The 12,230-nt window shown below is 46.9% G+C and overlaps 1 protein-coding gene across 7 annotated transcripts in view; it reads right to left on the minus strand.

The window, feature by feature from the left end:
- LOC112263644 (SH2 domain-containing adapter protein F) overlaps nt 1-12,230 on the minus strand; it is a 126,613-nt gene that overhangs the window by 32,807 nt on the left and 81,576 nt on the right. For 4 of the 7 annotated variants that reach the window (XM_024440119.2, XM_024440118.2, XM_024440121.2 and 1 more), the window contains exon 3: nt 5,036-5,251. In XM_024440119.2, the coding sequence (XP_024295887.1) occupies nt 5,036-5,251 (216 nt within the window). Of the gene's footprint in view, nt 1-5,023; nt 5,252-12,230 lie in introns of all 7 variants that reach the window. The other 3 variants (XM_024440117.2, XM_042330883.1, XM_024440120.2) reach the window with 1 other exon arrangement.

Raw genomic sequence — 12,230 nt, forward strand, 5'->3', positions numbered from 1 at the left:
CTGTGTAAGCTATGCTGGAGCTCTCTAAACCACAGTTGACATTCAGTAACATTGAGACAGACAGACAGATGCACACATACAGTTGAAGTCATACGTTTCACCAAATACATTTAAACTTAATTTTTCACAATTCCTGACATTCAATCTGAGTAAAAATTCGCTGTCTTAGGTCATTTAGGATCACCACTTTATTTGAAGAATGTGAAATGTCAGACTAATAGTAGAGAATTATTTATTTCAGCTTTAATTTCTTTCATCTTCTATTGCCCTCGCTAGAAGCATGTGTTTCAGACATAAGGAAGTGGATGGCTGCAAACTTTCTACTTTTAAACTCGGACAAAACAGAGATGCTTGTTCTAGGTCCCAAGAAACAAAGAGAACTTCTGTTGAATCTGACAATTAATCTTAATAGTTGTACAGTCGTCTCAAATAAAACTGTGAAGGACCTCGGCGTTACTCTGGACCCTGATCTCTCTTTTGAAGAACATATCAAGACCATTTCAAGGACAGCTTTTTTCCATCTACGTAACTTTGCAAAAATCAGAATCTTTCTGTCCAAAAATGATGCAGAAAAATTAATCCATGCTTTGGTCACTTCTAGGTTAGACTACTGCAATGCTCTACTTTCCGGCTACCCGGATAAAGCACTAAATAAACTTCAGTTAGTGCTAAATACGGCTGCTAGAATCCTGACTAGAACCAAAAAATGTGATCATATTACTCCAGTGCTAGCCTCCCTACACTGGCTTCCTGTCAAAGCAAGGGCTGATTTCAAGGTTTTACTGCTAACCTACAAAGCATTACGTGGGCTTGCTCCTACCCATCTCTCTGATATGGTCCTGCCGTACATACCTACACGTACGCTACGGTCACAAGACGCAGGCCTCCTAATTGTCCCTAGAATTTCTAAGCAAACAGCTGGAGACAGGGCTTTCTCCTATAGAGCACCATTTTTATGGAATGGTCTGCCTACCCATGTAAGAGACGCAAACTCGGTCTCAACCTTTAAATCTTTACTGAAGACTCATCTCTTCAGTGGGTCATATGATTGAGTGTAGTCTGGCCCAGGAGTGGGAAGGTGAACGGAAAGGCTCTGAAGCAACGAACCGCCCTTGCTGTCTCTGCCTGGCCGGTTCCCCTCTTTCCACTGGGATTCTCTGCCTCTAACCCTATTACAGGGGCTGAGTCACTGGCTTACTGGGGCTCTTTCATACTGTCCCTAGGAGGGGTGCGTCACTTGAGTGGGTTGAGTCACTGATGTGATCTTCCTGTCTGGGTTGCCCCCCCTCCTCGGCTTTGTCTCAGGATGGTAAGTTGGTGGCTGAAGATATCCCTCTAGTGGTGTGGGGGCTGTGCTTTGGCAAAGTGGGTGGGGTTATATCCTTCCTGTTTGGCCCTGTCCGGGGTGACCTCGGATGGGGCCACAGTGTCTCCTGACCCCTCCTGTCTCAGCCTCCAGTATTTATGCTGCAGTAGTTAATGTGTCGGGGGCTAGGGTCAGTTTGTTATATCTGGAGTACCTCTCCTGTCCTATTCGGTGTCCTGTGTGAATCTAAGTGTGCGTTCTCTAATTCTCTCTTTCTCTCTCTCTCGCTCTCTCTCTCTCGGAGGACCTGAGCCCTAGGACCATGCCCCAGGACTACCTGACATGATGACTCCTTGCTGTCCCCAGTCCACCTGGCCGTGCTGCTGCTCCAGTTTCAACTGTTCTGCCTTATTATTATACGACCATGCTGGTCATTTATGAACATTTGAACATCTTGGCCATGTTCTGTTAAAATCTCCACCCGGCACAGCCAGAAGAGGACTGGCCACCCCACATAGCCTGGTTCCTCTCTAGGTTTCTTCCTAGGTTTTGGCCTTTCTAGGGAGTTTTTCCTAGCCACCGTGCTTTTACACCTGCATTGCTTGATGTTTGGGGTTTTAGGCTGGGTTTCTGTACAGCACTTTGAGATATCAGCTGATGTACGAAGGGTTATATAAATACATTTGATTTGATTTGATCACATTCCCAGTGGGTCAGAAGTTTACATACACTCAATTAGTATTTGGTAGCATTGCCTTTAAATTGTTTAACATGGGTCAAACGTTTTGAGTAGCCTTCCACAAGCTTCCCACAATAAGTTGGTTGAATTTTGGCCCATTCCTCCTGAGAGAGCTGATGTAACTGTGTCCGGTTTGTAGGCCTCCTTGCTCGCACACGCTTTTTCAGTTCTGCCCACAAATATTCTATAGGATTGAGGTCAGGGCTTTGTGATGGCCACTCCAATACCTTGACTTTGTTGTCCTTAAGCCATTTTGCCACAACTTTGGAAGTATGCTTGGGGTCATTGTACATTTGGAAGACCCATTTGCGACCAAGCTTTAACTTCTTGACTGATGTATTCAATATATTGGGGCGGCAGATAGCCTGGTGGTTAGAGCATTGGACTAGTAACCGGAAGGTTGCAAGATCGAATCCCCGAGCTAACAAGGTCAATATCTGTCGTTCTGACCCTGAACAAGGCAGTTAACCCACTGTTCCAAGGCCGTCATTGAAAATAACAATTTGTTCTTAACTAACTTGCTAGTTAAATAAAGGCAAAAATAAATATCCATAATTGTCCTGCCTCATGATGCCATCTATTTTGTGAAGAGCACCAGCCCCTCCTGCTTCAAAGCAGCCTCACAACATGATGCTGCCACCTCCGTGCTTCACGGTTAGGATGGTGTTCTTCGGCTTGCAAGCATCACCCTTTTTCCTCCAAACATAATGAGGGTAATTATGGCCAAACAGTTCTATTTTAATTTCATCAGACCAGAGGACATTTCTCCAAAAAGTACAATTCTTTGTCCCCATGTGCAGTTGCAAACCGTAGTCTGGCTTTTTTATTGCGGTTTTGGAGCAGTGGCTTCTTCCTTGCTGAGCGACCTTTCAGGTTATGTCGATATAGGACTCGTTTTACTGTGGATAGAGATACTTTTGTACCCGTTTCCTCCAGCATCTTCACAAGGTCCTTTGCTGCTGTTCTGGGATTGGATTCACACTTTTCGCACCAAAGTACGTTCATCTCTAGGAGACAGAACGCGTCTCCTTCCTGACCGGTATGACAGCTGCATTGTCCCATGGTGTTTATACTTGCAAATAATTGTTTGTACAGATGAATGTGGTACCTTCAGGCATTTGAAAATTGCTCTCAAGGATGAACCAGACTCGTGGAGGTCTACAATGTTTTTTATGAGGTGTTGGCTGATGTCTTTTGATTTTCCCATGATGTCAAGCAAAGAGGCACCGAGTTTGAATGTAGGCCTTGAAATACATCCACAGGTACACCTCCAATTGACCCAAATTATGTCAATTAGCCTATCAGAAGCTTCGAAAGCCATGACATCATTTTCTGGAATTTTCCAAGCTGTTTAAAGGCACAGTCAACTTAGTTTATGTAAACTTCTGACTCACTGGAATTGTGATACAGTGAATTATAAGTGAAATAATCTGTCTGTAAACAATTGTTGGAAAAATGACTTGTGTCATGCACAAAGTAGATGTCCTAACTGACTTGCCAAAACTATAGTTTGTTAACAAGAAAATTGTGGAGTGGTTGAAAAACTAGTTTTAATGACTCCAACCTAAGTGTATGTAAACTTCTGACTTCAACTGTACATGTGTGCATACATACACTACATGACCGAAGGTATGTGGACACCAGCTCGTCGAACATCGCATTCCAAAATCATGAGCATTAATATGGAGTTGGTCCCCCCTCTGCTGCTGTAACAGCCTCCACTCTTCTGGGAAGGCTTTCCACTAGATGTTGGAACATTGCTGCGGGGACTTCCTTCCATTCAGCCACAAGAGCATAAGTGAGATCGGGCACTGATGTTGGGCGGTTAGGCCTGGCTCGCAGTCGGCATTCCAATTCATCCCAAAGGTGTTTGATTGGGTTGAGGTCAGGGTTCTGTGCTGGCCAGTCAAGTTCTTCCACACCGATCTCAACAAACAATTTCTGTATGGACCTTGCTTTGTGTACGGGAGCATTGTCATGCTGAAACAGGAAAGGGCCTTCCCCAAAACCACAGAATTGTCTAGAATGTCATTATATATGTCATTATATGCTGTAGCGTTAAGATTGCTCTTCACTGGAACCTTACAGCACTATGCATTCGGGCAGGAAGCCTTATCGTAGCATCCGCCAAACCCAGATTCCTCCGTTCGGACTGCCAGATGGTAAAGCGTGATTTATCACTCCAGAGAGCGCATTTCCACTGCGCCGACACTTGGCACTGCACATGGTGATCTTAGGTGATCTTCAAGAAGGCCATTCTATTCTGCCAATGTTTGTCGTTGGAGATTGCATGGCTGTGTGCTCAAATGTATACACCTGTCAGCAATGGGTGTGGCTGAAATAGCCAAATCCACTGATTTGAAGGAGTGTCCACATACTTTTGTATTTGTAGTGTATACTGTATATGAATGCATGAGAACACACAAACGCAGTCATGCTCCCCTAACTACCATACACCATAGGTCTCTCCCAAGCTGCAAGTTGACGTTTATTGTCATGAAACTTCCCCTGGAACTGATAGATTTCCGCTAGACGGGACAGCAGCAAAGTCAAAATTGGATATATTGTAAAAATGTATGAAAACTAAAATTAGCTTTTTGGTCGGTTATGTTTAAAATCAGATGGTATGACTTTGGTCACTAGCTGGCACAGCCACACTCTGCAGAGCTGCCTCCAGGGCAAGATTCATGACAATAAATGCCCAAAGCTTGACAGACACCCAGAAAAAGGTCCCACTCAGCAGAACAGACACCTGCAAATTAACTTACCGTTATGCTTCACGAGAGGGAAGGAAATGAAAATTAACAATGCTTTCTGAAGATAAGATACCCAGAAACCACGAAAGAAGCAGTAATCACATTGGTTAGTGCTGGAAAAGGGTACCAGGGCAATTAGCGGGATGGAGAGGGACAGCAGAACAGACACAGAGTGACAGTAATGTAGGGGACGTGGAGCAGGAGGAGAGGAGTGTTACATACATGCTCTCGTACCTGCGAAGGCCTTGGAGATGCGCTCCTTCTTCCACTCCCAGGGCTGGTCGTACTCCTCCGGGGGCCTCTCGTCATCCTGCGGCAGCCGGCTCTCTCTGGGGCAGCGGGGACGCTCGCAGTCCGAGTCCCCTCCATTCTCCGCTGGCTCGTAGGGCGTGTCATACAGGGGCAGCGACCTCAGTGACCCCTCCTTAGGCCCCCGGCCACCGCGGATCTCTGGCAAAGGAGAAGAGGGAGAGGAGGGGTAAGATTTAACAGACTGTCAATGTGGGTAAAACGATACGAAGGGACTGTATGTGAATGTTTATGTGAAGAATCCAAGCAACATAGAACAAAAATAAGACCAGCTGTTATGAGCAGTTTCACTTCCAAAATATAATTTTCTCTACAAACAACACTAAGACAGCCATGATCCAACGTAGGCTAAAGGCAGCTATCCTTGGGCAGTGAGATCCAGCTGTCTCTTTACGTACAATTGAAGTCGGAAGTTTACATACACTTAGGTTGGGGTCATTAAAACTTGTTTTTCAACCACTCAACAAATTTCACTGTATCACAATTCCAGTGGGTCAGAAGTTTACATACACTAAGGTGACTGTGCCTTTAAATGGCTTGGAAAATTCCAGAAAATGATGTCATGGCCTTCGAAGCTTCTGATAGGCTAATTGACATAATTGGAGGTGTACCTGTGGATGTATTTCAAGGCCTACCTTCAAACTCAGTGCCTCTTTGCTTGACATCATGGGAAAATCAAAAGAAATCAAAGACATCTTTTTCCATCTACGTAACATTGCAAAAATCAGAAACTTTCTGTCCAAAAATGATGCAGAAAAATTAATCCATGCTTTTGTCACTTCTAGGTTAGACTACTGCAATGCTCTATTTTCCGGCTACCCGGATAAAGCACTAAATAAACTTCAGTTAGTGCTAAATACGGCTGCTAGAATCCTGACTAGAACCCAAAAATTTGATCATATTACTCCAGTGCTAGCCTCTCTACACTGGCTTCCTGTCAAAGCAAGGGCTGATTTCAAGGTTTTACTGCTAACCTACAAAGCATTACATGGGCTTGCTCCTACCTATCTCTCTGATTTGGTCCTGCCGTACATACCTACACGTACGCTACGGTCACAAGACGCAGGCCTCCTAATTGTCCCTAAATTTCTAAGCAAACAGCTGGAGGCAGGGCTTTCTCCTATAGAGCTCCATTTTTATGGAACGGTCTGCCTACCCATGTCAGAGACGCAAACTCGGTCTCAACCTTTAAGTCTTTACTGAAGACTCATCTCTTCAGTGGGTCATATGATTGAGTGTAGTCTGGCCCAGGAGTGGGAAGGTGAACGGAAAGGCTCTGGAGCAACGAACCGCCCTTGCTGTCTCTGCCTGGCCGGTTCCCCTCTTTCCACTGGGATTCTCTGCCTCTAACCCTATTACAGGGGCTGGGTCACTGGCTTGCTGGGGCTCTCTCATGCCGTCCCTGGAGGGGGTGCGTCACCTGAGTGGGTTGATTCACTGTTGTGGTCATCCTGTCTGGGTTGGCGCCCCCCTTGGGTTGTGCCGTGGCGGAGATCTTTGTGGGCTATACTCAGCCTTGTCTCAGGATGGTAAGTTGGTGGTTGAAGATATCCCTCTAGTGGTGTGGGGGCTGTGCTTTGGCAAAGTGGGTGGGGTTATATCCTTCCTGTTTGGCCCTGAAATGGGGCCACAGTGTCTCCTGACCCCTCCTGTCTCAGCCTCCAGTATTTATGCTGCAGTAGTTTATGTGTCGGGGGCTGGGGTCAGTTTGTTATATCTGGAGTACTTCTCCTGTCCTATTCGGTGTCCTGTGTGAATCTAAGTGTGCGTTCTCTAATTCTCTCCTTCTCTCTTTCTTTCTCTCTCTCGGAGGACCTGAGCCCTAGGACCTGAGCTCCAGGACTACCTGACATGATGACTCCTTGCTGTCCCCAGTCCACCTGGCCATGCTGCTGTTCCAGTTTCAACTGACCTGAGCCCTAGGACCATGCCCCAGGACTACCTGACATGATGACTCCTTGCTGTCCCCAGTCCACCTGGCCATGCTGCTGCTCCAGTTTCAACTTCCACCTGACTGTGCTGCTGCTCCAGTTCAACTGTTCTGCCTTATTATTATTCGACCATGCTGGTCATTTATGAACATTTGAACATCTTGGCCATGTTCTGTTATAATCTCCACCCGGCACAGCCAGAAGAGGACTGGCCACCCCACATAGCCTGGTTCCTCTCTAGGTTTCTTCCTAGGTTTTGGCCTTTCTAGGGAGTTTTTCCTAGCCACCGTGCTTCTACACCTGCATTGCTTGCTGTTTGGGGTTTTAGGCTGGGTTCTGTACAGCACTTTGAGATATCAGCTGATGTACGAAGGGCTATATAAATAAATTTGATTTGATTTGATTTTGAAATCAGCCAAGACCTCATAAAAAAACATTGTAGACCTCCACAAGTCTGGTTCATCCTTTGGAGCAATTTCTAAATGTCTGAAGGTATCACGTGAAAAACAGAGTTTAAATGTACTTGGCTAAGGTATATGTAAACTACCGACTTCAACTGTACCTACCCCCTGACACTCAGGACAGGGAGAGGAACCAAACATGGGGCACCAACAGACATGTTAATTATTGCTGTGTGGATTCTAATCAAACTCTATACCTGCTAATAGTGATTAGTGTAGCCAAGCAGCACACACACACACACACACACGTGATCAGGAGAGACAGCTACAGATGCCTGTGTGTGATGGAGGCAGGTCTATAGGCATCTGTGATTAACACAGTCTGTGTATGTTGATCACCCTCTGGCTTCATAATGTTAAAGCTCAAGGTCTCAGACTACAACCCATAGTGAGTAGCAGTAGCTCCAGGTTAAGAGCTATAGGAGGGTTAGCAGGGCCTCCTGGGTGCATGTTGGGAGCTGGATATGATGGAAGCCTGCTCTAGCTGATGATGAGCTGACATGGAGTGGAGAGGAAGAGAGAGGAGATGAGCCTGGGGGGCCTGAGCACCTGTGCGTGTGTAAGGCGTAGCCTGCCTGCCTGCCTGGCTGGCTGGCTGTCTGCATGCAGAACGGCATCATCACTACAGCTAAACAGCCTCGCCTGGGGTCCCACACACCACGGAACAGAACGACAGGAGAATGCCCTTCCCCATCTATATCTCCCTCACCCTCTTAGTTCCACTCCATTTCCTATCGGTATCTCTCACTCGCTCTCTGAGACATTTATGAATGACATAAGGCAGGGTATAAATGCAAATTCTATGCAGTGCTGTATAGTGTTCCCACCTATCCAGTGAGTGAAGAGAGCAACCCATCATGCCCTTGAGAATTCTCCCTCCTCTCTCTTACCCCCCCATCCAATCTCCAGTAGTATGACGCCGTTAGCAACCAGCTCCCTTCCTCCTGGGCCGTATGATGCTGTTAGCAGCAAACTCCACCATAGAGTAACGCAATGTGAGGAGAATGAAATATTATGCCACACCACTGCATAATTGCCTTGCAGCCCAGGGGAGCTCTTGCGGAAAAATGAGAGAAGCATGGAGCCTAATGGGGCTACCCGGGGAGGTTTGCCAGAAATCTCCAATGTAATCATGCGGTAGGCAAACTCTCACCCTCTTTGATCTCACAGTTAAAAGCCTTGGCATTGTGAGATCCTAGAGCGATGAGTGCCCACCTCCCGCCAGAAGAATCAACAGTGGCAGGAAGGAGAGGAAGGAGGAAAGTGGGAAGGAGAAGTGGCTGCCGGAGGACTGAGGGAAGATGGGGGGGTGTAGTGTTTAGGGGTTTGGTGGGGACTAAATCTTTCTTGAAGGACCCTTTAATTGGGAGCGTGTTGCCTTGGATAAACTGCCAAAGGGGTATTACGACTCCCCACCAGGCCAATGAACAGGGCTTACGGCTACTCTGTGTGGGGTTGGGAGGGGGGCTGCGGCAACCGGCAGGAGCCTTCTGACACGTTGCCTCAGTGCTTTCCCAGCAGGACTGCATCCCTTCCACCTCCCTCTTGCCTTCCTTGTTTCCCCCCCACCCTACATCCCTCCCTCCATCCTTGTTGAGGCATGCTTTGTGAGCTGGGTGGGGTAACATCTGTCTGTGTAGATTACCGTGATTAGCTTGATGGTGGAGCGGAGCTACAAGTTGTTACGCAGAGCATAGCATCCTCTGCCCTCTGACATCACTGCCTCCGCTCAGGGTCAGGGGTCACCCACCACACCCCCAATCACTTCTCCTCCCCGGATGTGAGAGTTCCTCTCCAGATGGCACCTCCTCCTGACCTCCTTCTGTCGGTTCGAGACCACTTTCACTACTAGGTAGTCCAGAATTGACCTTTGACACCCTACATTCACCCAGTAGTAGACTGACTAAACTAGAGGACAAGCTGCTGTGTAGCAGACTCACTAAGGAGAACAGAGGACACATCTAACTCAGGGAGATTAATAACCATGCACTGCTGACTGCACAGACAACTAAACACTAAGGTCAAAAGGTTGGCTAAATGCCTCAACTCAGTTTCAGAGCTAGTGACAGAGATGGAGCGAGAGAGGGGAGAGAGGGAGGGGGTGAGAATGCAGAATATTCCTTCCTTTCTCTATCGTCTCTGGTTGGTGAAATAAAGGGTTTCATTCTATTGGAAAGATATCAAGATATTGCTTGCCATAAATCCAGCGAGGCTCCTGTTCAACTTACTGAAGGAGGAGCCCTCTGGGCATATTAGCATGGCTGTACGTGGGGAACGGGTGGGAGCTGGTGGGAGCGGGGACGCTGCTCTGGATTAAATCAAAGCTATTATCTTAAACCAGCCTGGCAGCCAGGAAACCTGACCCATCACCTCCCCACCACCCCCCTTCCCTCCACTCTCTCTCCAACCTGAGACCGTGAATACATTAGACAGGAGAGGATCTTAGAAGTTAGCTAGCTACAACAGCATCTCTCTGTCTTTCTCTCGATCAAAGAACCAGGGCATCATGTCATCACATAAAAAAGGAAAGAACAAACAGCCAATAGTCAGTGTCTGGCTGACTACTGCCTGGACCACCCACTCCTATAGCTCCAGAGAGGATTTGCTGTTATGAAGCGCTTGGAAGGGCACAATCTATAACAGTCTATCTGGACTTGATTGAGGGGATCTGCTCAGCACTAGTGAGGGATTAAATGTGATTGACTTTACACCCCTGGAAAACAATGGAGTGAAAGTACCCAGGCTTCCCTCAGGATTTAGTCTTTCAGCTCCTCCGAAGAATCATTCATAAAGAAGTCTGATAGTACCTTGCCTAGACTAGGGTGTATGGTGTACTACACACTAGTTAAATAGCACAGTGTGTTCATCGCTGCATTTGTCTGATATTCCAGAGCAAGCCGATCCTATTCAGTATGCACTGTGATGAGTATTGTTAGGTCAGCAGACAGTCTTCACTAGTCAAGATGAAAGTGGTACCAGAGTAACAGACATATTGTAGCCAACTCCGGTTGTTTTAAAGCAAGATGTGCAGAGCCGGGAGGAAACTGCTTTCTCTTCCCAACAAGCCATTATTTCAAGTCTTGGCGTTCAGCTGCTTATGAATGCGAAAGAAGGCTATCGAAGACTGGCCACCTGTAACACAGCATGCAGTCGAGCTTGTTTAGTGACAAGGAGACAGCGAGCGAGAGGTTGATGAAAAAAAGCTCCCGTGCCAAGCAGTGTATCCATCCAACCGTAGCCAGCGGATTTTCTACAGCGTTTCATTTCAGTTTTTCATATCGACGTGGCCTAGCTGTGAATGCTGAGCAGAGTAGCAGACTATCAAGTGCTGGCAGTGGCACCGAGGGCTTTGAGTTATCTGCGGTCACCCAGAGGTATTGCGTATCAGGCTGAGAATTGGAGGTGTATGCTCCCTGACCCATGTCGACACACTGCAGCGATGTGCTTGGCTTAGTCTGCTGTGAGCAGGGCTGTGAGAGCTACGAGGTCTCACTGCCTTTTGTTCCCCAGACCCCATAGAGAAAAGACACATAATTGAGTCAGTCTGGATGGAATGGAACCTGAGACTGGAATGATATAGAGGGTACAAGGGTTCAGTTGAAGAGGCAATGCATTACAACGCTTATAGGTTACACCAATTTGACTACAATTTCATATCTCTCTCATGATGTAGAATTACTGCAAATGATACATTGTATTCATCATACCGTGGTATACGTTCTGATATACCTGTTAGTCAAAACAGCATTCAGGGCTCGACCACCCAGTTTATAATGTCTACTATCACATTCCAGAGGTGGAGTTGGAGGGGTGGAGGTAATGACAGGAGAAGCAGCTGGACCAGCTCTTATCTCCATGAGTCTCTCCACAAGGCTGCTTTTGAATGTGCTCAGTGAAATCAGACATGTCACAAATGAGCACGACTTGAACTTCAATCAAATTGCAACAGCCAACTACATAATATTCCATATCATATTGTGTGAGCTAGTGCGTGACCTCTGTAGCCAGCCACTCTCGGTTTTAAAGGATCTCTGTAGGTAGGTGGTCCCTTCTCTACACTCCACTGCCCTTGGGATACAATAGGAACACTTGCTAGACGTGTAATCAGTACAAAAGAAAGGGAGTGGAATTGGAGTCGAAATGTATGTGTGTGTGTGTGTCGCTGTCGGTCTCTGTCAATGTGTGTGTGTGTGTGTGTGTGTGTGTGTGTGTCGCTCTCTGTGTGTGTATGTGTGTCTCCCCGTCGGTCTCTCGGTCAGTGTGTGTGTGTGTGTGTGTGTGTCTCCGTCGGTCTCTCAGTCAATGTGTGTGTGTGTGTGTGTCGCTGTCGGTTTCTCTGTAAATGTGTGTGTGTGTGTCTCTCGGTCAGTCTCTCAGTCAATGTGTGTGTGTCTCCGTCAGTCTCTCAGTCAATGTGTGTGTGTCTCCGTCAGTCTCTCAGTCAATGTGTGTGTGTGTGTCTCTCGGTCAGTCTCTCAGTCAATGTGTGTGTGTGTGTCTCTCGGTCAGTCTCTCAGTCAATGTGTGTGTGTGTGTCTCTCGGTCAGTCTCTCAATCAATATGTGTGTGTGTCTCCGTCAGTCTCTCAATCAATATGTGTGTGTGTGTGTGTGTGTGTCTCTCTGTCGGTTTCTCAGTCAGTGTGTGTGTGTCTCCGGCAGTCTCTCAGTCAATGTGTGTGTGTGTGTCTCTCGGTTAGTCTCTCAGTCAATGTGTGTGTGTGTATCT

The sequence above is a fragment of the Oncorhynchus tshawytscha genome, linkage group LG12 (assembly GCF_018296145.1).
Source record: "Oncorhynchus tshawytscha isolate Ot180627B linkage group LG12, Otsh_v2.0, whole genome shotgun sequence".
Lineage (NCBI taxonomy): Eukaryota > Metazoa > Chordata > Actinopteri > Salmoniformes > Salmonidae > Oncorhynchus > Oncorhynchus tshawytscha.